At 39.2% G+C, this 27,948-nt stretch overlaps 1 protein-coding gene across 4 annotated transcripts in view; it reads right to left on the reverse strand.

The window, feature by feature from the left end:
* Window positions 1-27,948, reverse strand: part of LOC103179927 (cadherin-12) — a 115,649-nt gene that overhangs the window by 13,252 nt on the left and 74,449 nt on the right. For 2 of the 4 annotated variants that reach the window (XM_042331885.1, XM_007895462.2), the window contains one exon: window positions 2,759-2,880. In XM_042331885.1, the coding sequence (XP_042187819.1) occupies window positions 2,759-2,880 (122 nt within the window). Of the gene's footprint in view, window positions 1-2,758; window positions 2,881-4,396; window positions 4,412-23,310; window positions 23,320-27,948 lie in introns of all 4 variants that reach the window. The other 2 variants (XM_042331887.1, XM_042331888.1) reach the window with 2 other exon arrangements.

Below are 27,948 nucleotides of genomic sequence, written 5' to 3' on the forward strand. Positions count from 1 at the left end.
AATCTTACTAATCTCTCCCTTTGTAAGTCATCTTGAATTGTTGCACTCTGGGCACTGATTCACCGACCAATTTCTGAAAAATAATGTTACTTGTTGGCTGTAAAGATTTGAGTGACATTAAAGACTGATTTGCAAATAAACAGCTGAATCCAGTTTGAGTGACAAAGCCAACAAGTTTTGTAAACCCACCATTGGGTCATATAATTAAAGAATGAACATACATCTCTCACACCTTAGGCAGGCAAAAGATTTGTTTTTGTATATTGACCAAGAATATCCAAGTTCCCCCAGCCAACATACTTCTCATATCAAATTTAGTCTCAAAGGAATTATATTATTGTGTGTGGTGTGACCCAGCTCCAAACCCTGTGCATTTATCAGCCTGGAGCACCATCTATTGATAGGATTTATAATGCAACTCAACGTTTTATATATATAAGAATAATAATTCTTGCATTTTATATAGTTCCATATCACGTCTTCAAGACGTCTCAAAGCAATTCACAGAATATACTGCAAAGTGAATTATTTTGTGGGCAAAACGCAGCAGCCAATTGCGCACAGAAGTGTCCCACAAACAATCATAGATTGAGTGACCAATTCATTATGTTTTTTGAAGGAATTATTTCCCCCGGAAAAGCGAGCCACCAATCGACTAACAACTGGGTTCCTACTTACTTTTAGGTTAACAGAGATGTGTGGAGTAAAGAAACTTGTCCAACGTTTTGCTCTGCCAGGAATGAAACCCAGGTCTCTTGTTTGCGAGGCAAATAATAATAATAATCCTTGCATTTGATATAGCGCTTTTCACGTCGGGAGGACATCCCAAAGCGCTTCACAGAACACACTGTAAAGTGAATTGACTGTATATTTGTGGGCGAACGCGGCAGCCAATTGCGCACAGCAATGTCCCACCAACAGTCGTAGATTGAAAATGACCGATTTATTATTGTTTTGTTTTGGAGGGATTATTATTAGGCGTATGGAGTAAGGAAACTTGCCCAAGGTTTCGCCCTGCCTGGAATTGAACTCAGGTCTCTTGCTTGCAAAGCGAGTGCTCTAACCACTGAGCTACAGGACTCCACAAGATTTACAAGATTTACAAGAGCTACAAGATTTATACAAAACTTTCATTATAATGATATAATTTAATTTAATATGGGGCCTTATCACGTCTTTGAGATTTCGCAAAGCGCTTCACAGAATATACTGTAAAGTGAATTGACTGTATATTCTTGTGGGCGATTAGCTTTCATTAGCTTTTTTTGCAGAGGCTAAAATGTGGTGTTTGCAAAGGGAAATCATGATCCCGGCTGGTGTTTTTCTTGCAGACTAAGCTTCTACAAAACAACCAAACACCAAGTTGCATTTAGACGGAGTCTTTCTGGATGATTGGTCTGGATGAAAAAGGTTCTTCGGCCCATTCAGTCACAGATAAGCTAATATATTGGAGCATCTAAGCATAGCCCTTTGTAATTTTTGGGTGAATTCTTCAGCAAATTTAGTTGTGAATCACGTCACTTCGATCCCAACCCAAAGTCATGATTGATGCAGTGACTTCCAGTTTGTGAATAAAGCACTTTAAGCCCCAGTCTGGTCTTTTAACTAATGATCTCATTCATCATTTGAATGAGATTGTTGTCAGACTCCGCCACTGTGAAGCACTCTGGGACATCACCCCTTGTGAAGGGTGCTATATAAATGCAAGTTGCTGTTGTTGTTGTTGAGATGTTAAACTGAGGTCCCATCTGCCTGTCCAAGGGGATTGTTAAAGATCCCATGGCATTATTTGTAAAGAGAAGGGAATTTCTCCCGTGTAATGCCCAACAAATTCCTTAAATAAAATTCATCAATCACTTCATGGCTGTTTGCACAGCATTGCTGTGTGCAATGTCTGTAATCTATGAAACAAGGATATCTATCTCAACTAGAAAAACTTTTTCAGGCAACTGTGGCTGATGCATTTGCCTGCAAAATACAGAGTCACTACACTCTACAGTATTTTCTATGAAGTGGCTTGAGAAGTGTTAGTGACGTGATAAGATACTGTATCCCATGCGAGGATTATTATTGCTATTGAACCTGCATCCCGAGGTGTACATTTATGATGTTAGATATACGAGAAAGTAAATATACCATATTATCGACTGTAATTCACTGCTGGAGCATTTGGTATAAGTCAGGTGTTAAATATGAAGAAACAAATTGAATTAGAAGATATCTATCTAAATAATTGTGATTCAGACTGTCATAGCACTAGCAAGTCTATGCATTTCACAATCATTCTCACTGAATGACGGCTATTCTGTGAAACATACATTTTCCACAAACTCTACAATATAATAATATAGTAATAAGATATTAATAATACTTAACAACATTTTTCTTATAATTATAAAACGGTAAAACTGTTCAGACAACACCTTGCCACCGTTTGGAAAAAATAAAAATATTGATAAATAAATAATCCTTCCATTTGGCATAGCATTTTATCACATCTCAAATCACTTCATAGAGTTTTCTGCAAGTGTAATGACAGTGTATTCGGAGACAAATATTTCAATGTAATAATATTTAGCAAATCAGCTTGATAATCTAGATTGAATTTTAAAAAATTGCCAATTTCTGGAGGCTCTGGAATGCTACGAAAATAGAATAAATCCAGACCCAGATGGGATTTCTTCCCTGTGTACTTATAACGAAAACTATCCAAAAATATGTGTTGCTCATGGACTCTTTAAAACAATTCATACTGTACCTGGCCATTCTTGGCATTTTCACACATCAGGTTCTCATAAGGTACTGCTAATTCAGGTGCATATTCATTCACATCTAAAACTTGAATGGTCACATTGACTCTGCTAATTAGGTCAGGGTTGCCTGTAAAACAGAATAAATACATATGTTTCAAAGATAAGAATAATGTGATTGGTAAAAAACACTTCTATTTTGAATCGAGGATACAATGATTCCTCCTAACTAGGAATTAACTTCTTACCAATAAATAAATTGATGAGTTGGTTACCTGCCTCCACAATTCACTTTTGATTTCAGAAAGCAATGATACAATGTTATTCATGATTGGAAACACATTTGTATACCCTGGCATTTTTCATAGTCCATTTTAATTTTGCTATATTCACACTCAAAAGGTTTGTGAGGCTGGAGGCATCAGAATTGCCTCAGACTACTGCCCATCATATCACATTAGAGCAAATTCAGCCCACTCCCCCCAAAAAATCCTGGTTAACTTTCATCGGCCTCAAAAGATGATGATCTGAATGAACCCTCAAACCTTCTGGTCACATTGATCTCATGTCCAGTGCGTACCCAATTCCTCGACAATGTACTTTAACTACACGCTCAGACAAGCGAATGGCTGTATCCGAACGCTAGCTTGCTGCAAATATGTCTACGTTATGGACACATGTGGTATTGTGGACCCCACCAGTGAGATAGTGATACTGATGCTACCTTACTTAGTTTAATTGTAGTGGATAGCTGCTATGTTGCTCCATCATGGGCAGATTTCCATCCAGATCTGAGAGGTAAAATCCACTGCATTGTCCTGGGCTCTGTTTCAGCAATAGACGTCAAGGAATTTGCATTTGAAAATACATCAGTTGATTAATCATTGTTAAATTATGAGACCAGCAGATGTTTATCTTAATATCATCATCATCCTTTTGTTAGGTTGTGTTCCAGTTACAGTGCTCAATCTTTCATATCCTACAAAGCCCAAATGGACAGCATAAACCCACCAGAAGTGCAAACATTGGGATCACTTATTCCTTCCATTCTGTGCACTATCCTTTGGTAACCATAATAGTGAAGTGTAAGAAAAGTGAGGCAGTCACCCATAGCACCACCCAAATTCATGACTGAATAACTGACAATCCAATTGACTCTTATTTATTATTGGCAAACCCTAATCCTTTGAGACGTCTCATTTACATGATAAGGCGCTGTATCAAATGCAAGGATTATTATTAGATATGGTGAAGGAGGAAGTTCTTAAGATGCAATCTTAAAATGGGCAAGGAGGGGGCAAGGTGGAGGGATTTAATTTTAAGGTGTTCCAGTGTGATAGGGAGCCATCAAATGTAATATTATTGTCAAAATGTAAACTAGGATATTAAAGACCTGTCTAATTCCCATACACATCTCCACAATTTGTGTCCACTGAAGGTACAGTACTTAAGCATGCTCATTAATTTGGTAAAACTAATGAGAAAGAATATGAATTTCCCATTTGTGCGATAGAAACAGTACATTCTCAGCCTACGCACAACCAAATCATTTTGACATGTCATTACCTTGCGAAATAAACCACAGAAATCCATTTCATCCAACCCTTGTCAGTGATCCCTTGGCAACTGGCACAAATAGTTTTAACCTTGACTGTGATGTGCTTGTATACTGTTCTATACATACTGCCCTTCTTGCTCACATTAGCAAACTGATCAGCAAAGTAAAATGACGATTTTATAAGATTCTGCTAGAATTAATCAGCAATCATACATAATGCATTCATCCCAATGATGATATAGCAGTTTGACATTGAAATTGTTTAGCTACAAAGTCTGTGAAAGAAAATGGGATTATATTTGATTCCAGATTTCCAAAAAATGTTTTGCTAAACTTTACTTTGTTTCACCACAGAAGGAATGGACAATGGCAATATTGTCTAAGGGAGACAATTGTGGTATTTGCACTAATTATCAATGATACTCGTAGTGATAAACACTAAGCACATCACTCAATAATAATCCTTGCATTTGATAATAATAATAAATGATCATAGCACTTTCCATGTCAGGGATTTCTCAAAGGGCTTTACAGAATTCTTTGTAAAATATAGTTACTTTGTGCTTTATAGGCAAACACGGTACCCAATTTGCACACAGCAATGTCTCACAAACAGTCTTGAAGTGAATGATCAATTTTATTTGAGGAATTGTCAGCCAGTACAACTGGAGAAGCTCCCTTTGGTTTTTGAATTGTGCATTATCTTTAATATTTACCTCAACAGGATCACAGGACCTTGGTTTAACATCTCATCCAAATGATGGCACAATGCATATAGTATCTATAATGTAGATTTATTTCAAAGTCCAAATCATATAAAGTGGTGATTGTGTATTTGTAGCAAATACCTCATTTATCACCTTTATTAATAAAATAGCTTGCACTAAGATCATTTCATGCAAACCATAACCGATCGTGGCAGTGACAGACCTGCAGTGAGTATTGCACTGATTTAGCAGAAACAAACAACAGCCAAGATTCTTGCTTATATGGAGTGCCAATCTTATTTAGTTTGTTCCACCGCAATCTGTAGTCAGCACCTTTGCCTCACAGATTTTAATAAAATATCAGATGTTACAGTGAAATGACAGCAATACTGAACTGAGGGAATCAGAAATGGTAATGATTATATCACATTGATCTGCAAAGCATCAGCTGCTGTTTCTCTTGCACTTGGTTGCATGTCTCACCCACACACCCTCAAAGAGAACCCCATTGTGAACATGCTTTCAGCTTAGCTATAATGTCTTCAATAAATAAAGAGGCAAACTAACAAGAGAAGAAAATATCTAAAACGGAACATTAAAAACTTGGATCATTTGGAGGAAATGTTCCTAGTTCAAATTTAAGGTTGTTCAGATTTACAGTTCAATCAGAAGTTGATTATAACTTTCAAAAGAACTTATCGTTAAAGATACAGTCATCTGATTGACTGTAGGAATGAGCCAGTGGGCAGTCATACTTTTGTTTACCATCTGAATGGTTAGTATTATTTTCCTTTTCCACTTCAAGGTCAAACTAAACTTGGCTGAATTTATTTTTTGGACATTACTGAGGGCTTTTCTGCTTCCTTCTTGTGTGTGTCATGTGTGTTGGGGGTGAACGATAAGGGGTAAGGGAAAGACTAAACATAAATTTGTCAGTTTGAAAGTGGTTGACCATTATATATGACTTTTTATAGTGCGGAAGCCACTTCCCACAGGAGATAGCTGTGTTTAAATTATATGTGAATAAAAATGATCGTCTGTTAGATTTCTTTTCCATAATACGTACACATTGTTCAGCATGCATATCCATTCATCACTGTAATCAAAGATAGCGCAGGTCCCAAATCTATTTGCAAATCATAGTTCCCAGATAAATTACTAATGTCAGAAAGGAGTTTTGTCACTGTTCAACTGAACCACTAGATGGAGGGCTATGTTGCAGCATTTCACTAAAATCCATTAAAGTATCACAATACTGCAAAAGAAATCAAGAACATCAGAAAGGAATGAGGAAACAGTATGTTATCAAACAAGCCAGTTCCCTCTACAGAGCATCAGAGCTGACAGATGGTCTTCACTGTGAATTCCCCTCCCCATGCTATCTCTTGGAAAATTGGGCTAAAACAAATATCCGAATCCTCCTTTTCTCTCCCTGCTTTTGTTTTTCCCTTATTTCTCTCCCCCACTCTATCCTCTGCCTCCACCCTCGATTCTAGGACTACTGTTGTTCTGACCAATTGCCTGTCAGACATCAAGTCCTGGATGAGCTCTAACTTTCTCTAGTTGAATGTCGACAAGACAGAGGCTCTCCTGCTTTACTCCCATTAGTGCCTTCTTCCCACAGATGCTGACAACATCAACTCACGTGGAAGCATGTTCCACCTTGCAGAGCTGGTATGGAATATCGTTGTCATGCTTGGCGCCTAACAACAACAGCAGTAAAACAACACCACCAAATTTACATCCATATAGCACATTTCACGTCAGGAGGACATCCCAAGGTGTTGGGTACAACAGTACCTTAAATCCCACATCCTGTTCACTGACTGGCTTAGCTTGCTTCCATCTGCGAAACCCGTCTCTGGAACTACTCACCCCTAAGCCTGCCAAGACCCTCTTCCACACTTTTATCACGTCCATGCTTGAACACGTTAACACTCTCCTGGCCGGACTATTCTCTTCCCTACACAAGCTACAGACTATCAGAACTCTGAAGCCTGTGTTCTCTCACACAACAGGCTCCACGAGCCTATCACCCCCATCCACGCCTGCCTCCACTGGCTTCCCATCCCCTTTGATCTAGTTCAAGATCCTCATTCTCAGTCGTACCAAATCTGCCGCCCAATACACACTGGCTTGCTTCATGTAACCCGCCCTATTCAACCAACCATCAAGTGGGCAGGCTTTTATACATTCTGTCCCCACTTTCTGGAATTCTATCCCACAGTCCCTTTGTTTCTCCATCCCCTCATTGAAGGCAAGTCTCAAGACCTCTTTGATCATACTTTTGCGTATGACATGTTGTGTCCCAACTATATATTGTATCTCGAGATATATCCTGAAAGAAATCTATCTAATTTCTTGTTCTTGAAGAATCAACACTTTTGGCTACCACGGTCTCCCTAGGGAGCCTGTTCCATATGTTCACTACTCTCTCACTTCCTCTATCACTCCGCTTTGCCCCTTCCTTCCCAATCTTCCCATTCGGCCATGACTACAGTCACCTCCCACTCCACCCGGCTCGGTGTTGTGCTCTGCCACTGTCTAGCACTCTGGAATGCTGCCCTGCATGAGGGGCGCCATATAAAGTTTTTGTTGCTATCTTTCCCCTCCCCACCCTCCTTGGCTCCCACTCCCAGTTTGAGTGCCCAGCTAGCAGTGTCAAGCACTTTGCCATGGTCTCCTGATGTGAACGTGCCATGTAAATTTTACATAAAAGCATATGAACTTGTTGGCAAAAGAAGACCAAGGTCCTCCAGTTCACCTTCCAACTTCCTGGGAGTCTCATGACACGTTGCGTCCCAAACTATATATTATATCCTAAGATATTAGTTCCTAAAAGAAATCTATTTAATTTGTTCTAGAAAGATTCAACACTTTCTGCTTCCACCATCTCCCTAGGGAACCTGTTCCATATGTTTACTACTCTCTCACTGAAGTAGTGTTTCCGCAGATTTGTTCTGAATTTACCCTTCAATCTCAGGCTGTGTCCTCTGGTTCTACTGTTCAGTTAAAGATAACGCAGCTTCCCACGATCTACATAATCTATTCCCTTCAGAATCCTAAAGACAGTAATCCTATAGCCCTTTAACCTTCTCATCTCCAGCGAGAACATGCCCAGTTTATCTATTCGCTCCTTGTAGTCCAGTCCCTCCATCACCTCAATCAATTTGGTTGCCCTCCTCTGTATCCTCTTCATATGTTTTGTATTGTATTACATGTACATCTCTATTCCCATATTTCCACTATTAACACCTGACTCTGAAGACTGCATTCTCTTCTTGCCTGGCTCAGTTCCACAGAAATCATTGGGTAATGTGAAGTACATGTTCACTGCACCTATCATTCAATTTTCCAATACCATTGTCAAACAGATACATAGCCAATTCATTTTGGAGTACTAAACTCATTTACTACTTGATTCAAAAGCAAATTGAATGAAGATCAACTTGTTTTACTTCATTTTTAATCCTGTAAACCAACCATTATATTGTTCTCTCTCTACCTCTCTATATATCTTCATCTTGAACCTGGTTCTTAATTCACATATAATTCTATTTCATAAGTAGAATTACTTTCCTTTAAATATTCCTGTAAATCATTTATTATTACATGGTATTTTCTGCAGTTCCATATTTGAATTGCTTCTCAGTCTTCCTGCTATGCAATTTCAGCACCATTTAAAGTGGTCATTAACATTGTTTTCATTTTACTGAGCCCAACTTACAAAAGATAGTGTGAGTTACTCTGAGGCTATCATTTATTTTTGAGATTCATGTAGGCTTTGCTCTTGATGACATTTGAACCACTAGACAAAATTACAGGCTAGTGATTCGCTCTCAGCTATCTATGATTCCCTATATATATCATATTTATTGTCCATGTGCTTCATTCATGAGTAATGTGATGACCTACTGGACTATATTATAGCCTCTACCAATCTAATGCATGTCTGTAACAGAGTGCCATATTGTAAAATCTAAACTGCCTTTGTACGGTAGCGACACCTTCTATCATTTGATGTTGACAATTTCTGCCTCTCTAAGCAATGGGGAAGTTTTATTATTGATTTTTAATGTTGAAGTTGCAGCTAAAGTTTGTAGAAATAATTGATACTGTGCCTCTGGTAATTTAAGAGCTGTGGCTGATATCATTGCTAACTTTTTCTGACTATATCACCCGGACCAGCTGGTGAACACCCAATCTTTCATTTGCAGGGCAATCTCAAAACATTGTAAAGAAATAAATAAACCTTGCATTTGATACAAAGCCTTTCATGCTAAGGAGTTTCAAAGCACTTTATTCGATTTACTGTAAAGTGTAGTGATTGTATCTGTAGGCAAATGAAGCAGCAATTTACGCACAGCAATGTCCCACAAACAACCATGAAATGAATGACCAATATAATTTGGGGAGATTGTTGATTAGGACAATGGTAAAAACTCCCTTCTCTTTTTAAATAATGCAATGGGATCATTACCATCCACTTGACTATGCAGATGGTAGTTTTCATTCAAAGGATGGTGTCTCCAACAATGCAACATATCCCAGCACTAATTGGAGCATCAGCCTATACTATGAGTTCAAAGTTCTGACGTGGGGCTTGAATTCACAACTTTCTGACTCAGAAGGGAAGAGTTCTAGCAAATGAGCTGGGCTAGTAGACTACAGATTTATCTAGAATTCAATGAGGGCAGAATGACACCATCCACTAGAGCCTCAATCTTGTGCCCTCTTTCAAGGTCTTCAAATCACATCTGAAGAACGTGCGTCTTCGACCATGCTTTCAGTCACCTCCCTCCTTCCCAGCTCGGTGTCAAGCCATGCCACTGTTAAGTGCTCCAAGATATGAAAGATACTATATAAAAGGTACTACCCATGTGAAAGGTACTATATAAATATAAGTTGTTGCTGTTGTTGTAAGGGAAACATGATGGTCCTGCAGTCTCCAGAGCTGAGAAAACTCAGCTAAAGAGAATGGTTTTCCTCAATACATTTACAAGCATCAACATTTGTGCTAATATTTGGCCCAGACTTAACCTGAGTGCAACTGCGCACAGCACAACCACAACAATGTCACATTGCAGTAGTCTTTCAACGGCAATGTAATTGCACTCGGGAATTTAAAGAAATTTTAAAAATAATTTAAAAGAATTTAAATTATTCAATCAAGTATCACAAACTGACATTCAAAATTGGCCGACCTCAAAGTGATTGGGGGGTGTCATGAGCCTCCCACCCCCCCACTCCCACTAGCTCCGCACTGATATAAATTCCACCTCTGGAGTCCTATATTACTTTGTGACTGAGGGTGGGCTAAGGGCATTTTATTTTTACAATTGTGCCTGTACAGAATATTTCCAAACATCAGAGATGATACAAACTACCAAGTGAATAATTTTGCATTTTCTTAAAAAAATACTTTTGACTCACGTTCTGCATATGATGTTTATGTGACTTTCCCTCAGTGTAAACAAGACCACAGCACTGGAAGCTCACAATATTACAAAAGAGTTTTCCTTGTGGTAGTATGTTTTGAGAAACAAAAGTATATTGAAGCACATTTGATGTGAAATTTCAAAATTCTGCTGCACAACTTGGAAAAGGCAATGAAGTATAAGTCAATTGTCAGTTCACCGGGTGCTGTATATCTGTGAGGAAATTCAGACCAAGGGATTAATGATTGTGCTTCAATTACTGTAAGTTTATGGAGACATACTTGGCAGTTCATTTCCAGGAAATTCCAGGCCTCTGTATAATCTGTAATACTTCTCTCAAGGTGCCAAGTGGATCATTTGCATTTTCTTTAAACTTAAATTCTTCTCTTGTTCCTTACCTGGGATCGCAATGCTTTTTGCAAAGTACACAGTCAATTGAAATTCAAGTCAGATTCACAACTTAAATAAGGGAATAGTGTAGTTCTTTAAACTAGAGTGTTTGAGCCACTCTTTAAATCAATGCCAAGAGTGCATCAATTGCACATTGAGTGTTACACCAAGGTTTCAGTCAGTGGCACTCGATCAAATGATTCTTGGTACCGTACCTACCTATATATGGAGAAGCTACTGTGATAGCAGGATCTAAAACATGTTGATTTCAACCTGGATTTCTTAATAAGACCTCCACATTGAAAATGAGGATTCTTTGCATCATGTTGTTCAGCTGGTGTTCATACTCCACATAAGCCCTCACCCCTTCAATTGGTCTCTCCTATACACGTTTATTCCCGTTCCCTTGATGTATACATCAAGTTTCTAGTTAAATGCATTGATTTTCTTTGGTTCAACCACAGCTTACAGCAATGGGTTCTACATTCTCACGGTCCACTTTGTGAAAAAGTTCTTCCTCAACTTCCTATTAGATCTACTTCTAAATATCTTATATTTATGCCCTCTCATTTTGGACTCACCAACAATCCAGTAACTGGAAGTGGATCACAAGTATCTATGATGCACTTACGGTGACTGGAAGAGATCTCGATTTGTACAAGGAGTCCTTATCAAGGAATTCCATTTGGAATTAATGCACTTTAGACCTCAATCATTCTTTACACATTTCAAACACAGTATCAAAGGGTTTTATTGTACATTTGTTGTTACTCATCGAGGTTAGGGATGTTTGTACTGAGAAATCAGATACTTTTCAAGAAACCATATGTCTGAGCTATCATTTCTTGGTATAACCTGAATGAGCAAACGAGTAAAGCTCGCTGATTTCTGCCTCAAGAATGGTCTGATTCTGGAATCCAATGACATCCTACCAACATGAAAGGCTCTATATGAATGCAATTTATTGTTGAACCCTTTCCTGGCAGATGATGTTAAGGGGGAGCATGTGGATGAGAAAAAGGAGAGGACCAAAGATAAAGCCCTGAGAAATACTACAAGTGATAAGTTGGGTACAGGAGGAAAACTTAATACAGGAGTCATATTGAAGACACTGGGATAGGTAAGAGTGAAGATACTTGCAAGCTTATTACGTTCTTCAAATTACATCACCAATCCAAAATCACATTTGCCATGTCGTGAATGGAATTTCTACCACCAAGTGAGCCCATTTATGTGATATAAGTGGCTTCAGATGCATTGTTGATCATGTATCCTCATCTCTTGCCTCACTGCTCCTCAGTTTGCAAGCATCAGTCTGGACCTCAGATATGTGCACCACTGCCACTGTTGATACTATTCCTGACTGGTCAGCAGAACATATAGTTTATGTTGGACTGAATGCACCTTTTTCTTCTTCTCGGAGATTGAAAGTCTCATTTCTGAAGGATAATTATTGTTGATGCATGGCTCAAAACTGACAAATAACATTGCACCAAGGCAATTTAGTTCCAGTGACAGACCAGCCATGAGATTCTAATTCACATCGTCCTGGCTGGATGTCAAGAATCTTAATTGCTTGAGCAACCAGACGTGTACACTTTACACTGTTAAAAAAAAGTCTAACGTTGGCACTTTGATATTGGCAAGCATTAATTATCATTTCCAAAAGCCATCAAAGCGTGAATAAAAAAGCTGGGGAATACAACACTGGCTCTCCACAGCCATACGTTTCTCTCTCTTTCTGGCCTTTTTCCACACAAAATTGCTGGCCCCAAAACAAATCTCACAGAGACTTAAATCAACACTTTCCAATCCTTTTACATGGGGTCATATCACATCTACTAGTTAAAGACATTCAAATGCTATAGTAACAGTGATCATGTAACAAATTGCACTCTTGTTCCAAGTCTCTTTCAGGGCTGCTTTTGTAACTTGGCCAGCTATACCTATACCCAGAAAATAAAAAATAATAATCCTTGCATTTGATATAGCGCTTTATCATGTTTCCAAGACGTCTCAAAGCACTTCACAGAATAGACTGTAAAGTGAATTGACCGTATATTTGTGGGTGATTGTGGGATCTTAAGCCCCATTGAGAGATATGATTTTTGTTCTGTCTAACTGGGCTGCACTCAATCTCTTGTAGCAGAGGAGAAGTGTCAATTTGTTAATCTAGTTCACCAACTAGGGGCAAATAATATAACCTTTGCATTGATATAGTACCTTATCATACTACCAATAAGTCGTTCACATGATTTTACTATTTAGTGTACTGACATATATTTTGCAGGCAAACACTGCAACCAACGTACATGGTACATTCTAAACCTGGTAAAATTGATGTATTTGGTGCTATATTGTTGCTCTGGTCCTCCTTGGGGAGGATAAGTTTGCAGGGCTATGGGGAGAGAGTGGGGGAGTGGGATTGATTTAGATAGCTCTTTTCAAAAAGCCGGCACAGATACAATGGGCTGAATGGCCTCCTTCTGTGCTGTATAATTCTATGATTCTATATTATGCTCATAATGCAATGTTCACATTATAAGTACACAAACAAGGTCTGCAACATTCTTTCCCAATAGAAATGTGCACCTTAATTCTCCACCTCTAACACTCTGTATCAGGATCATTATTATTCTCTTATTTGTTCTACAACAGCATTAAATACCCAATTCATTTTGATTACATCAGATCAGGGATGTCCCTGCAGAATTATGCCGTCATAATCAAGTCAATTAAAGTATGACCAGGTATACAACAACAGCAACAACTTGCACTTATATAGCACCCTCCGTGCAAGGTAGCGTCTCAGAGTGGCAGAACCTGACTCCGAGCCGGGGGGAGTGGGGAGGTGGCCGTAAGCACGGTTGAAGAGGAAAGTTTTCAGGCAGGACTTGAAAGAGGGGAAAGAGGGGCCAAGGCGGAGGGAATGTTCACGAAGAGTGTTCCAGAGCTTTGGGGTGTAGTGGCTGAAAGCACGACCTCCAGTGGTGAGGCAGAGGTTGCAAGGGACGATCGGGAGGCTGGTGTCAGTCGAGAGGACGTGCCGGGTAGTGGATTGGGGAGTGAGGAGGGGAGACTTAGGAAGGTGCCAGGGAGTGAATGAATTTGAATACGAGTGTAAAAATATGGAAGTAGGTCCTTTTATTCTTCCACATCCGGTCATTCTTTAACTGTCTTGAGAGCAGTTATTTTTGACAATAGATGATGAAAGTAGAAACAGTGAACCATACCACAGGAGTATCCCCAATAATAATAATCCTTGCATTTGACATAGCACCTTATCACATCTTTGAAACGTCTCAAAGCGCTTCAAAGAATATACTGTAAAGTGAATTGACTATATTTGTGGGTAAAACTCAGCAACCAATTGCGCACAACAGCAGTGTCCCACAAACATTTGTGGATTGAGTGACCAATTTTTTTTATTTAAGGATTATTACCCCCGGAAAAGTAATCCGCATCCACTAGATCTGCCTTTATATTCCTCTTAATATTCAACCACATTAATCACGTAACTATGAGGTAATGAAGATCAACTTTCTGTTTTGGAAAGTACCATTGAAATTCTGTGTTCAGTGATTTATTCCCCATTATCTCTGTAGGTGGAGCCTGAGAGCTGGAGAGGCGAGTATTTACAGTGTAATTTATGTTGATTCCATCACTTTTAATAATCTTGCCCTTTTATTGTAGCCTACGCTGAAAGAAAATTAAGCAGATGTATTATTAACCTTAAAGTACAGACACTCTGTTGATAATTCCTTCACCAATAACATTAAACATTAAGACGTTGGCTTTACAAATGGAGGGTAAGAATAAGCTGAAGAGCTTTAGGAGACTTCATTACAAAATGTGTAATTTGAATAAATAAGCAAATTCAAATGTCAATTGTGCTTCTGACAGCCATATCAAAATGTTTCCTAGCCCATTTTGAATGATTTAATAAAACATATCCATTTTAAACAAAATAAACTCAATATGTTTTCCCCCTATATTTTCACCCATTTTCACACAACAGCCAGATAAATGCCAATTCTTAATTATATTCTGTAGATTTATCAAGCCACAATCTAGGAATCTCACACTTAACTTGTTAGCTCATTAAATACAGCCTGAACATGAATATTATAGCTTTATTTCTGTTCCAAGTGCACGCACAATCTACACTTATCGTGGTCTCGGATGATCTCTTATGTCTATTTCAGCTTTATGACCCTACTGTGAAGAGAAAAATGAGAATCTGAGATACGATTCTGGCACACAAAGAAATACATTAAGAAATTTAAAAAGTGTCTATCATTGTCAGGAGTTTTTTTTAAATAAATAAAATTGTGAACTATGTGATCTCCATTTTAAAGGGTTAATACAACCACATACTTCTCTAGGTTTCATTTTGAGTGCTGTCGCTTTTTTTAAACATTTAAAAGAATATAAATGGCTTTCATTGGGATGTTGAGTTCCACCTGCAGAGATAATGGGGAATAAATCATTGAGCACTCAATTCCTCCAGCACTTTTCAAAACAGAAAGTTGGCCTTTGTTACCTAAAAACTATTTGAATAATGCGAAGCCCCTAGGCTGCCAAGACTCACATTCTCACCCTTATCACATCCTGGCTTGACTATTCAAATTCTCTAATTGCCAGGATTCCCAACTCCTCCTTGCACAAACTGCAGAATGTCTGTGACGCTTCCTGTTTACCTAATCTCAGAGAGAATTAGGCACAGGTTGGTGAGATCTTGGGGAACCCAAAATGTGTGTTTGGGTACTGCTAGAGTCTAATAAACTGCATAGCTTGCCATAGACTCCATTGTTTGGCAAGCTTCCCCTCTCCAAGTCCTACCAAAAAGACAGGCTGATGCAAAAACACATTTGTTGAAATCTTATGGCGTCATTATTTCAAGAATATACAAAGTTAGTCTGATCTGTTATTAGCAGTATCCACCTGGCTCAGGAACTGAACTACTGAGTCCACCACAGAGGATTGACTCAATTTCAATATTTCTTTGCCAACCAAGTCACCTTCAAGTTATGAGTCAGAAGGTTGTGGATTTAAATCCAATGTTGGGACTTGAATTCATATAGACTAAACTGACACTCTAAATCAATGCTGTGGGTGCTGGGAGGTGGGTTATATTGTCAGAGGTACTGTCCTTCAAATGAGATGTTAAACAATGGTCCCGTCTACCTGTTCAGGTAGATGTTAAAGATCCCATGGCACTGTTCGAAAAAATAATGGAGATTCTCCCGGTGTCCTCGGTGACAATCCCCCAAATAAAGTTGGACACTTGTTTCATGGCTGTTTGTGAGATGTTGCTGTGTAAAACTGTGTGCTGCATTTGTGCATAAATACAGTCACCCCATTTCAAAGTAATTCCGATGAAGAGCTTTGAGACATCCTTCCGACATGATAAGGTGCTAAACCAAATGCAAGAATTATTATTAAAGCTCCAAAGAGATCCTACTTCCCTCCCATTGAAGAAGAAGAATCGCTATTTAGTATTTTAGTAACGAGGGTTATTATGGGGCACCATAAACTCCCAGTGAGCTTCTGGGTGAACAGCATTACTTAGGATGAATTGTGTGAGAGGATTGCCACCTTACTGCCACCCACAGCTCAGCCACAAGTCCCTGCCCACTGAACGATGGCTCCATTAGTTGAAAGCATGGAGCTTCAGTAACAACTGCTTAACTCTCGGCAGAACAATCAAAAAGATTCAAAGCCCTGAATATACGAGAGTGCAATCAGTTCAGGGAATACTGACTTAACTTCAGCTTTATTAAAAGTATTTCCTGACCTTTTCTCATGTTATCATTTGCCTGTAGAAATATTGTGCAAAGTGTATCTGGGTCCTTTTTTTAAGAATACACTGCAAATTTGAGCCGAATACTTGTAACTCAAAGCAAAAGATATAATAATAATAATAATAATCATCATCATCCTTATTCTTGATCTAGCACCTTTCACAATGGGTGGACAAAATGCAGGGATTTGTGCAGCACAGGATCAAATGTTGTCTAGACTGAACAGTTACAGCAAGTAACCTTTGGACAAAGCCTTTTCAATGAAGCAAGGAGGTTTCTGCAGTACTTATCAACTGGGCCAGCTTCAGTAGTGCAAAGTCCCATGTTGTGGTATGTGCTCTCCTATGTATTATAAAGTATTGTAGTACTAACTGTTTGTGGGTCATTGATGTGTGCAAATTGGCTGTCACTTTCTACCGACAAATACACAGTCACTACACTTTGAGTTGTCCGCTCATTGTGAAAGGTACTAGATCAAGAATAAGGATGATGATTATGATTATCATTATATCTTTTGCTTTGAGTTACAAGTATTCGGCTCAAATTTGCAGTGTATTCTTAAAAAAAGGACCCAGATACACTTTGCACAATATTTCTACAGGCAAATGATAACATGAGAAAAGTTGGTCCAAATGCTCCTAACAAACATTGATACATAATAGCAAATGCTCAACCACACTGGTAGCAGCTGAGTGACTAAGGAATAATATCATTTAAATTAGCAGATTATCTCTGGTGAAATTAGAACCTTTATGATTCCCAGAACATTAACTCTCACTGATGAGTAAAGGATATTTGTTAGATATTCTATATTACTACAAGCAAACAGGGGAAATGGAGTGAGTTTTACACTCGCTCAGAATGGATAAATAATTATGTTCTTCTTCCACAAGCTGCACACGTGTTCATTGGGACATACTTTTGGGAAGATACTAAAAAATACCTATGGGTGGCATTATTTCAAGACTGAAAGAAGTAATACCAAGAAAAATGGTGTTGCAGAGCCTGAATATTATAGGACACGATATGTGCTCAGCGCCCCATAGTGGCCAAAAAAATGCAATATGCTTTTATAGAGCATGAGAATATACAAAAAAATTTGCTTAAGGCTGACTGTCAAAATCCTGCAAACCTACCTTGAATCCCTCATTCAAGTGATTACTGAGAAGATGGCTGTGTGTGTTGAAAAATAATAATAATTCTTGCTTTTGATATCACGCTTTTCATATCAGAAAGATATGTCAAAGTGCTTCACTGTAAAGTTCAGGACTCTGTAGTTGGAGGCAAATATGGGAATTCTTGTACAGCAATGTCCCACAAACAGTCCTGAAGTGAATGATGAAGTTTATTTGGGGAATTCTTGCCAAGCCAGTGGGAGAAACTGGCCTTCTCTTTTCAGTTAGTGCAATGGGAACTTTAACATCCACCTGGTAAGATTGCATTGCCAAGATAATAATAATATTCCTTGCATTTGATATAACGATTTTCACGTTTTCTAGACCCTCAAAGTGCTTCACAGAATATACTGTAAAGTGAATTGACTCTAGTTGTGGGCGAAATGTAGCAGCCAATGGCAGACAGCAGTGTCCCACAAACATTGGTGGATTGAGTGACCACATTTTTAAAAAAATTTTATTTAAGGATTATTATCCCCGGAAAAGCTATCCACCAATCAACTAACAACTGGGTTCCTACTTACTGCTAGATACACAGAGGCATGTGGAGTAAGGAAACTTGCCCAACATTTCGCCCTGCAGAGAATTCAAGCCAAGCCTCTTGGTTGTGAGGCGAGTGCTCTAACCACTGAGCTACAGGACTCCACAAGATGTATTGGTATCAGCCTGGATCACAAATTCAAATATCCAACTTGAAGTTTGAACATATAACCTTCTGACTCAGATGTGAGAGAGCTATCAACTGAGCAAGGTACACATATGAACTAGGCTGATGGCAATTAATGCAAAAATATGAAAGCAATGTTTTTCCAGGGTGTGGACCAAGTCTTTAACCCATTGCCTACTGGCTGTCAAAACTCACAAGGTATCATAACAATGAGAGACTGTCATCATAACGCTCAACCTAAATATCGATAATACAATTATAATATTCTAACTTAATGCATAACACAGTCCTCTAAAAATATGAATTAGTGTAAAATATGATATGAGATTTTGAACAATTATTTGTAAATAAAAAAATCCCATCCCTATGCTACTGATTTGAACAATAACTTGCATTTATAGAGCATTTGCACTTCACGCAGGGTAATGTCCCGGACTGCTTATTAATAAACAAATGTATTTTATTCACATAGGATGTAGAGCTCAGAGATTAACAGCCGAGGTTCAAGCAGCCTGCTTTGCAATCCAGCCCTGTTTTCTCCGTGACTGAAGGTCACCATGATTCAAAATACAGCACTAATGCATCAAAGCAAAGATTTGGCACTAAATTAGATGAAGCCCAGTGGAAAATGTTCCAACTGTGTGCACAGACATGTCTTGAATATACATATATACCTGCACAGAGGATTCTGCAGTTACAGTTGGGAGATCAACAGTTCTGGCTGTATGTTCCTGAGAAAAGGCTTGTATAACTGGCGGTTGAATTATTATAGAAAGCATACTTGATGCAGCCAGGCTGTACTACATTCACCTACAAAACACAGAAGCACTCCACTCAACAATATAAGTGCTTTGAGAGACTTCCTGATGTGAAAGGCATTATATCATCAGTAAGGATTGTTATTATTTTATGGATTTACATAGATTATACACATGGAAAAAGGTGATTCAGCCCAATTAGCCCATGCCGATATTTCAACTCCCCATGAGTCTCCATCCTCTCTTTCCTTCCTTTCATAGCTTTCTATTCCCTTCTCCCTGATGTGTCTATCTCGTTTCCTCTTAAGAACATCTAGACAAAGAATTGTACAGCGCAGAAACAGGCCATGTGACCCAACCCATCCTTGCCTGTGTTAGTACTGCATATGAGTTTCCACCCCCTTCTTACTCCCTCCCATACCCTTCTATTCCCCTCTCCTTCATGTAAAAATCTAGCTACCTTTTGAATGCATCTATACTATCTGATTCAACCATTATTTCAGGCAGCAAGTCTCACTGGCCTCTGCGTGAAGTACTTCCTCCTAAATTCTCTTTAATCTGCATGATCCATGGTTTTGCTGTTTGACTACTTAGAACTGATTCAGCAATTGGAAGTGTAGACTTGTTCTCAACAATTTGAGACACAAGATGTTAAAAGGTAGGGCATCTGTCATGAAACTTTTCAGTGTTTCATACCGATAAGGTGCTCTATTACCAGTATTTGCTATACCTCTCTCTCCCTTCGCTGGAGCTGCACTTCACTGTAAATTATGTTTACCTATCATCTTTACTTAGTGTGGCTTCCAACTTGCTTTACTTAAGTCAAAACTGGTGATTTGCTTCTGAGGGGAGTTGCAGAGCATTGGTCTGAGACTCATCCATGTAACTGCAGGATTTTCTACTTTACAGATTGTTTGGTGAATTTTGCAACATAATCCCCAATTTCTCTCTTTTTCATCTCTTGTCACTTGTCCTGCTTCTTAACATTTTAGCCCCGATATTCCATCTAGCATTGGGTAATAATAATAATAATAATCCTTGCATTTTATATAGCACCTTATCATGTCTTCAAGATGTCTCAAAGCACTTCACAGAATACACTGTAAAATGAATTGACTATATATTTTTGTGGGGAAAGACTGCAGCTAATTGTACACAGCACTGATAGAATTGTGCACAATTGTAAAACTTCAGTCTGAACTTGGAAGCCATCTTTGTGTAGTTCTTAAATAACAGACTTCCAAATTAAGATTGAATTTAAGAATTTTCTACAATTTTGCTCAATCTGAAATTTTACAACTTTTTATTTTTAAAATAATCATATGAGCTAAGATTATGTGGATTTGGGGCCTTACAAAAGGATCCTTTTTGTTCTATTGCCTAGAAAGATAGCACATCCCTAAAAAATGAATGTAGGGATTTAAAAAATTTATTCAGCAAAAATCTTACCGTAGGAACTATTTTAATTTTACAACAATCTCCAACAAAAAGCTAATTTGATTGCCTCATCAACCTTGTTGGTTTGATTGCTTTCATTTGAATGAGATCAGGTCTTGTCTGGGTGTTTTCAGATGTATTTCAAGATCCCATGAAAGGGGAGTTTCTCTCAGTGTCTTGGCCAACAATCTTCCAGATATGTTGATCATATGATCAATCTGGATGAAGAAGGCCCTTCGGCCCATCTCATCTCACCTCTCCAGACTTTTACTGATCCCCTATCATTGCATTAAGCTACTTTTCAAAACAACTCCAGGGTCCTGGCCTCTCTCAACTTTCCTAGCAACCTATTCCAGTTGGTAATTAACTTCTGAGTAAAGAAAAACGTCCTGGTGTCTGTCCTGAAATGGCCCTTTCAACTCTAAACCTATGTCCCTTGTTCTCTTGTCATGATACATCCTAAAGTAATAATCCACTTCACTGTACATTCTGTGAAGCACTTTAAAATGCCTCGAATGACATGATAAGGCATTATATATATAGCCAAACGATAGTCTGATCGCCAATCTCACTTTCCTCTCCGAGATCCTGGAACGAGTTCTTGCTTCCCAGCCTCATTCCTTCCTTTCTCACTTCACGGACCCCTCCAATCGGGTTTCTGTGCCACCCACAGCACAGAAACAGGCCTGGTGAAAGTGAAAAATTACATTCTGTCCATCACTGACCAGGGCTCCCTCTGCCTCCTCGTCCTCACTGTTGCTTTCGACACCATTGACCACTCTATCCTCATCCACCGCCTCTCCTCTCACTGCAATCTTCAAGGCGCTGTCCTTGACTGGTTCAGATCATACCTCTCACACCGCCTCCACTTATCTCCATAAATGATTTCTCCTCTAGCTCTCATACCATCTCATGTAGCGTTCGCCAGGGCTCCAACTATACATCTCTGCCTCCAACCTTGACTCCAGGACCACTGCTGCCCTGACAGAAAGTCTATCAGACATCAAGTCCTGGATGAGAGCTAATTTTCTTCAGTTGAACATCACCAAGACTGAGGCCTTCCTAATTGGCTCCCAATAGCACCTCCTCACCTCAGGCTCTGACAGCATCACCACCCATGGTTGCACACTCCGTCTTGCTAGGCCAGTCCGGATCCTTTCTACCCCACATCTGTGCCATGACCTGCACTGCCTTCCCCCCAGCTCCACCACTGTCTCACCCCGCAGGCCACTGAAACCCTCATACATGCTTTCATTATATTGAGGCTCGATTATGCAAACTCCTTGCTTGTCAGACTCCCCAAATCCTCCCTCCATAGGCTGTAGATCATCCAGAACTCTGCAGCCCGTGTCCTCTCCCACACCAGGCTCAGCGACCCTCTCACCCCCATTCTCACCCGAATCCACTGGCTTCCCATCAATGGCTTCAAGATCCTGGTCCTAACCTTCAAAGCCCTCTATGTTCTTGCTCACCCCTACCTCTGTGACCTCCTAACCCCCTACCATCCTGCTCGCTCCCTCCGCTCAACGTGCTCCAGTCTGCTTCACATCCCATGCCTCGCTTTCCCCACTATTGGCGGGCGGGCCTTCTGCCAATCTGCTCCCACCCTCTGGAACGCCATCCCACAGTCCCTACACTTCCCACCCGCCTTTGCCTCCTTCAAGGCCCATCTCAAGACCCTCCTCTTCGATAATGCTTTCAATCTCCCTGCTTGCCCCCCTGCCCTCCACACTCCCCGATCACGACCCCCCAGCTCAGGTTGAAACTCTGACTGTCCAGCGCCTTGGGACATCCTCCCGATGTAAAAGGCGCTATACAAATGTAATTTTGTTGTTGTTGTTGGGTACCAATTGCAAGGATTATTATTATATTATCTGGGTTTACTTTTTCAATCAAGTTAAATTCCACAAACACTGCATATCATCCTTGTTGTTATCCTCTGTACCTCCTTGATCAGTGACTATGAGTGGGATATTGAAGGCACAAATTGTACAAGGTTTATCTGAAGAAACAGTCACTATACTTGAAAGTAATGACTTTGTGAAGTGTTTTGAGACATTTTGATATGATATGGCATTAATCGGATGTACTGTGTGTCTGTTGTGTGGAAGCAGAATATTGTGTTATGTCACTAGAGCAGTTGCTCAGCTTTCCATCGTCCCCTGATACTTTTTGAGCTGATTAACACCACAAAAGAAAATACATTGAACACAAGATTAAATTAAGAGAAAAAAAGATTAATAAACCATCTGCTCTGTTATACAAAGATGCTGTGCGCAGATCTTTGACTGGCAGAATACACAAGTAACCCAGTTTGAATTCGGGAAAGCAACTTTAGTGCTTAACCATCTGTTCTGTAAATGAGATGAAGTTGACATTGTAAATAGCTTATATCTAGGTGGTTCAGCTACAGAGGCACAAGAATAGAAAATCGACCTAGCAGTTAATTGCAGAAGTTCCCTGTTGTAAAATGGGACGAAAACATCAAGTCTAGGAGATGGTACGAAGCGTTGTTAGTAGTGGTACTGGCCCAACAGGGTTGGAAATGGGCTGCCTGTCAAAGAGTCTCCAGATAAACGAGTTTTTAGAATCATAAAATATAGTATTGGTACGTCACATCTGAGACTGCAGTGCTCTGTAATCTGCCTTCAGTGTCTTTATCTAGTTGCTCCCATTTACATTCAAAAATGGTGAATATCCCACTTGGTAACTAGATGGATAATTGCACAAGTTTTCCTCTGTATTCAAACATTATTTCAGTAGTTTTTTCTATTGAGCCAATCATATGAGAGTCAACGTAATATGTTTTGCCAAGGGGTGAGACCGGATACTTAATAAAACATTTCTTCCTTGGCAATCTTACACGGTTCTTTCGTGGGTTATACAACATTCTTCAATGTAAATGGAAACAACTTACATTCTTGATGCAGTGCCAGTTTCCGCCTATCTTCTGGCAATCACCAGGAGCCTCTATTGGCTTCACAGAAGTAAAAGCCAAGATTGACACCCAAGCAGAATTCTGAAGAGTTGGCCTTAGACACATCCAAGTACTTGTAGGATCCACTTATGCAAATCTCACAAGATGTGCAAGATTCTGCTTTCCCAGAGTCACTTCTCTGTAACAAATACTCAAAGTTCTGCCACACTTTCATAATTGGAATGTAAGGTGAGAGAGAGGGGTGGCTATTTGACCCTGAAATCTGGAACTCTCTCCCCCAAATGGCTGTGTATGTTGGATCCATTCAAATTTTGAAGACTGAGGTGGATAGATATTTATTACATAAGGGTATTGAGGCGTATGGGGCAAGGGCAGCTCATTGGAGTTGAGGTACAGATCAGCCATGATCTTATAGAATGGCGGAACAGGCTCAAGGGGCTGAACGTCTTACTCCTTTTTCTATGACTCATAAAAAACTGAAACAAACTCACTAACACTTACAAAGACTTAAAACAGCTTAAAACAGTTTTTTTAAGAAAATATAATTTGGATCTATTCAAGTTAATTGGTTAACTATCTTCCTTGTCAGAACAAATTACAGAAGTGATGGGTCATGTTTCCAGATTTTGTCTTCTATGCTCCTTAGCAGTTGGAGGTCACCTTAATTTCCAAACAAATGGGAATGTAGCAAGACATTTAATCAGAGCTCAACCAAAATAATGATTTCAACAATTTAACAATCAAGAAATAAGCCTCTTGGTCCCTATGAAAGTAAAGGCTGTGCAATCATCCAGATGGGTTGATTGGAAAGTGGAACACCACAGGTATGTTTTGCCTCACATACATTGAAGTGTCTTTCATTGTACAGGACATAATGGCCTGGATAGTGGCAATTTTCAGCTCAGTACCTGCTTCCTTCCAATCCAGCTAGAAAATAATCAGCCAAGTAAATGTCATGTTTCCAACAGAACCAAGTGAAAGTTCAGCTGAACCAACCATCATTCATTAGTGATACTTCTTTTAAGCTCCATTTTTATTACACACTGCAAGACACCACCCTGAGGGAAGGGTGCCATACAAACATAAGCTGTTGTTGTAGAAAGAGAAAGTAATAATAATAATAATAATCCTTGCATTTGATATAGCGCTTTTCACGTCGGGAGGATGTCCCAAAGCGCTTCACAGAACACACTGTAAAGTGAATTGACTGTATATTTTTGTGGGCGAACGCGGCAGCCAATTGCGCACAGCAATGTCCCACAAACAGTCGTGGATTGAAAATGACCAATTAATTATTGTTTTTTGGTTTTGGAGGGATTATTATTAGGCGTGTGGAGTAAGGAAACTTGCCCAAGGTTTCGCCCTGCCTGGAATTGAACTCAGGTCTCTCGCTTGCAAAGCGAGTGCTCTAACCACTGAGCTACAGGACTCCACGTAGGAAGCATCATAGGTATAAGACAAGAATGCAGATTTCATGTAGGAAGACCACTATATATGTACAAAAGGCACACTTAGCATTCACTCAGACAACACTATAAGTTATTTTAAATCACAAGCTATTCTATGTTGTATGACCTATACTAACTTGGCAGAAGGCCCAGTATATTCCAGTCATGGGAATAATCCTTGGTCCAATAACAATGATGCACAAACTAATTTATTCTATGCATCAGTTTTGGCAAAAAAATGCATGCAAATGTTTTAAAGACAATGGAATGGTGGTGAGAAATTTCACCTGAGACTAGATTTATTCTGTTTTATAACATTTCAGCATGACTAGAATTTGGCAAATTTTTTAATAACGCATTAATTTTGAAGCCACTTTTCTGTCAGATTTTTGAAGAACCAACTTCAAATTTAAGATTGAAATCAATAATTTGCCAAATTCTGGTCACTCTGAATTGTTACATAAATAGAGTAAATCTAGACCCAGGTAAAATTTCTCCCCAAAGGTTGGTGGCACGCTGTATGTAACTTGTTATTAATCTGGCTTGTAAATGAAGTTTCACAGGCTGTCTGCACAGCAGTTGATAGAGGTCATCACAATGGCTCTGAGAAACTCTATTGCTAAATGAGTGCAGTCAATTACACCCAAAACAATTGGGGGGGGGGGTTAAGGGGAGACAGTTGTGATGTGGAATTGCATCTCCTTTGAAAATAAAAGCTGCAAGTCATCACTAAACTCCAGAAAGCAGGATATATGTTTCCTCAGAGACCATCGGGGAAATTCTTCTTTATGATTATTATGATCTAGCGACCAAAATATTCAGGTTCACCTTGAGCTCAACAGCTGTTCTTGACACAAGGGACACGATCTAGTCTTCTGCTACCATTTGACACACTTCAATAATTGTTTCTCTAGGAAACATTTTCTCGACCCTACCTTTTGTGTTACTGTCAGAAATGATGTGCTGGCTTAATAGAATCTCTACTTTACATATGATCTTTTCCTGAGGCTCTTCTTGTGTGCTTCAACCTCCCCATCCTTCATCTAAAAACCTGATAGCAGTTACAATAAGAATAAATTGCTATGTTAGCGTATGTTTAGCACAGTAGTGACACCTTAGATCTCAACTCATTGACATCATCTGTGCAACCCATATTATCTATTTGGAAAATATTTATTAGCTTTGATTTTTCCAATGCTCTCCTCCCTGCTCTCCCCAGCTCCACCATCCACCACTCATGAAACCCATCAATTAAAAACTCTGCTGCTTGTATCTTAACCCATAGTAATTCGGTACTCTCGTCACCTTAGGCCTTGCCGGGCTTCACTGTCTCCCTAATGCAGAACGGATCAATTTCAAGATCCTCACACTTACATAGAAATCACTTCATACCCTGGCACCTCTCTCTCTATCTGACCTGCTTACTCATCTTTCCATCTCCTTCACTCAGTTGGCTCTAGTCTCCTGCACAACCCCTGCCCCATCCACTCACCCATCAGTGGCTATATTTTCAGCCATTATGTCTTGAGACTCTGGAATTCATTGCCTCAATCCTTCCACATTCCCCCTACCTTATCCATCTTCAGATCACCCAAAGACCTTCCTCTATGATTGTGCCTACAGTCAAGTGCCTTCTGTCTCTGAATCAGCATCAACCTCCACCACTGTTAAGAGTTCCGAGATGCTATTCATGTGAAGAGCGCTGTATAACACAAGTTGTTGTGTTGTTATAGTTTGGGCTCCTGTACAATCTTTGCAAGGTGATTGAAACATTCTACCAAAATTAAATGTGCAATTTAAGTGCAAATTGTTGTTGCCAACAATATGCCTACATTTAACGGAACAAGCTTACCAATTCATGCCTTTTTGTTATTTCCTTAAAATGATCAAAAAATCATTGTGATTTCTTTAAAGCCACATTGAAACCTATTGCAAAGGACAGCTATTTCTGTAGTGCGTTCTGACTTTGGAAAAATCTAGGAATTCACCCCTCACTAATGATAGAGATGGCTGACCAAATATGCTACAAAAGACAATGATAAAACTAATCCTTGCATTTGATATAGCACCTTATCACATCATTGAGCTGTCTCAAAGCGCTTCATGGGATATATTGTATAATGGATTGACTGTATTTTGTGGGCGAAACTCGGCAGCTGGTTGGACACAGCAATGTCCCACAAATAGCCATGGAATGAGTGACCAATTTCATTTGGGGGATTATTGGCCAGGACACTAGGGGAAACTCCCTTCTCTTTTTGAATAATGCCATGGGATAATTGCTGTGTTGTGGAATGCAATTGGCTTCAATTACAATTGTGGGTTGTAATGTTGGTTACATATCCTGAAGATTTGTGTGTTACTGTTTGGGAAAGTGATGTCTAGTTTTACCAATGACTTTTTGCCTCCTTCAGGAGATTGAATAGATTGGGTAGAAACCATAATGGGCTCATTTGTTGCTATCATGGAGAGAATGGATTTGATGGATCAAACAGCATTACTCTGTAATTTTGTAAAAAACATATATTCATGAAATAAAATATAATGCTCAACTTGTATAAATCATTAGTTAGATGACAATTAGAATATTGTAATTAGTGTTGGTCACTGCACTTTAATAAAGATGTCAAGGCAATTAAAACTAAATAATAATCCTTGCACCTTGATATAGCTTTTCACATCTTCTAGATGTCTCAAAGGGCTTCGCAGAATATACTATAAACTGAATTGACTGTATAGTTGTTGTCAAAACGTGGCAGCCAATTGCGCACAGCAGTGTCCCATAAACAGTTATAGATTGAAGTGACCAACAAAAAATTGTTTTTTTCTCTTGAGGGATAATTTTCAGGTGTGTGGATAATTTTCAGGAAACTTGGCC

The sequence above is a fragment of the Callorhinchus milii genome, unplaced genomic scaffold (assembly GCF_018977255.1).
Source record: "Callorhinchus milii isolate IMCB2004 unplaced genomic scaffold, IMCB_Cmil_1.0 Scaffold2, whole genome shotgun sequence".
NCBI classification, from domain to species: Eukaryota; Metazoa; Chordata; class Chondrichthyes; order Chimaeriformes; family Callorhinchidae; genus Callorhinchus; species Callorhinchus milii.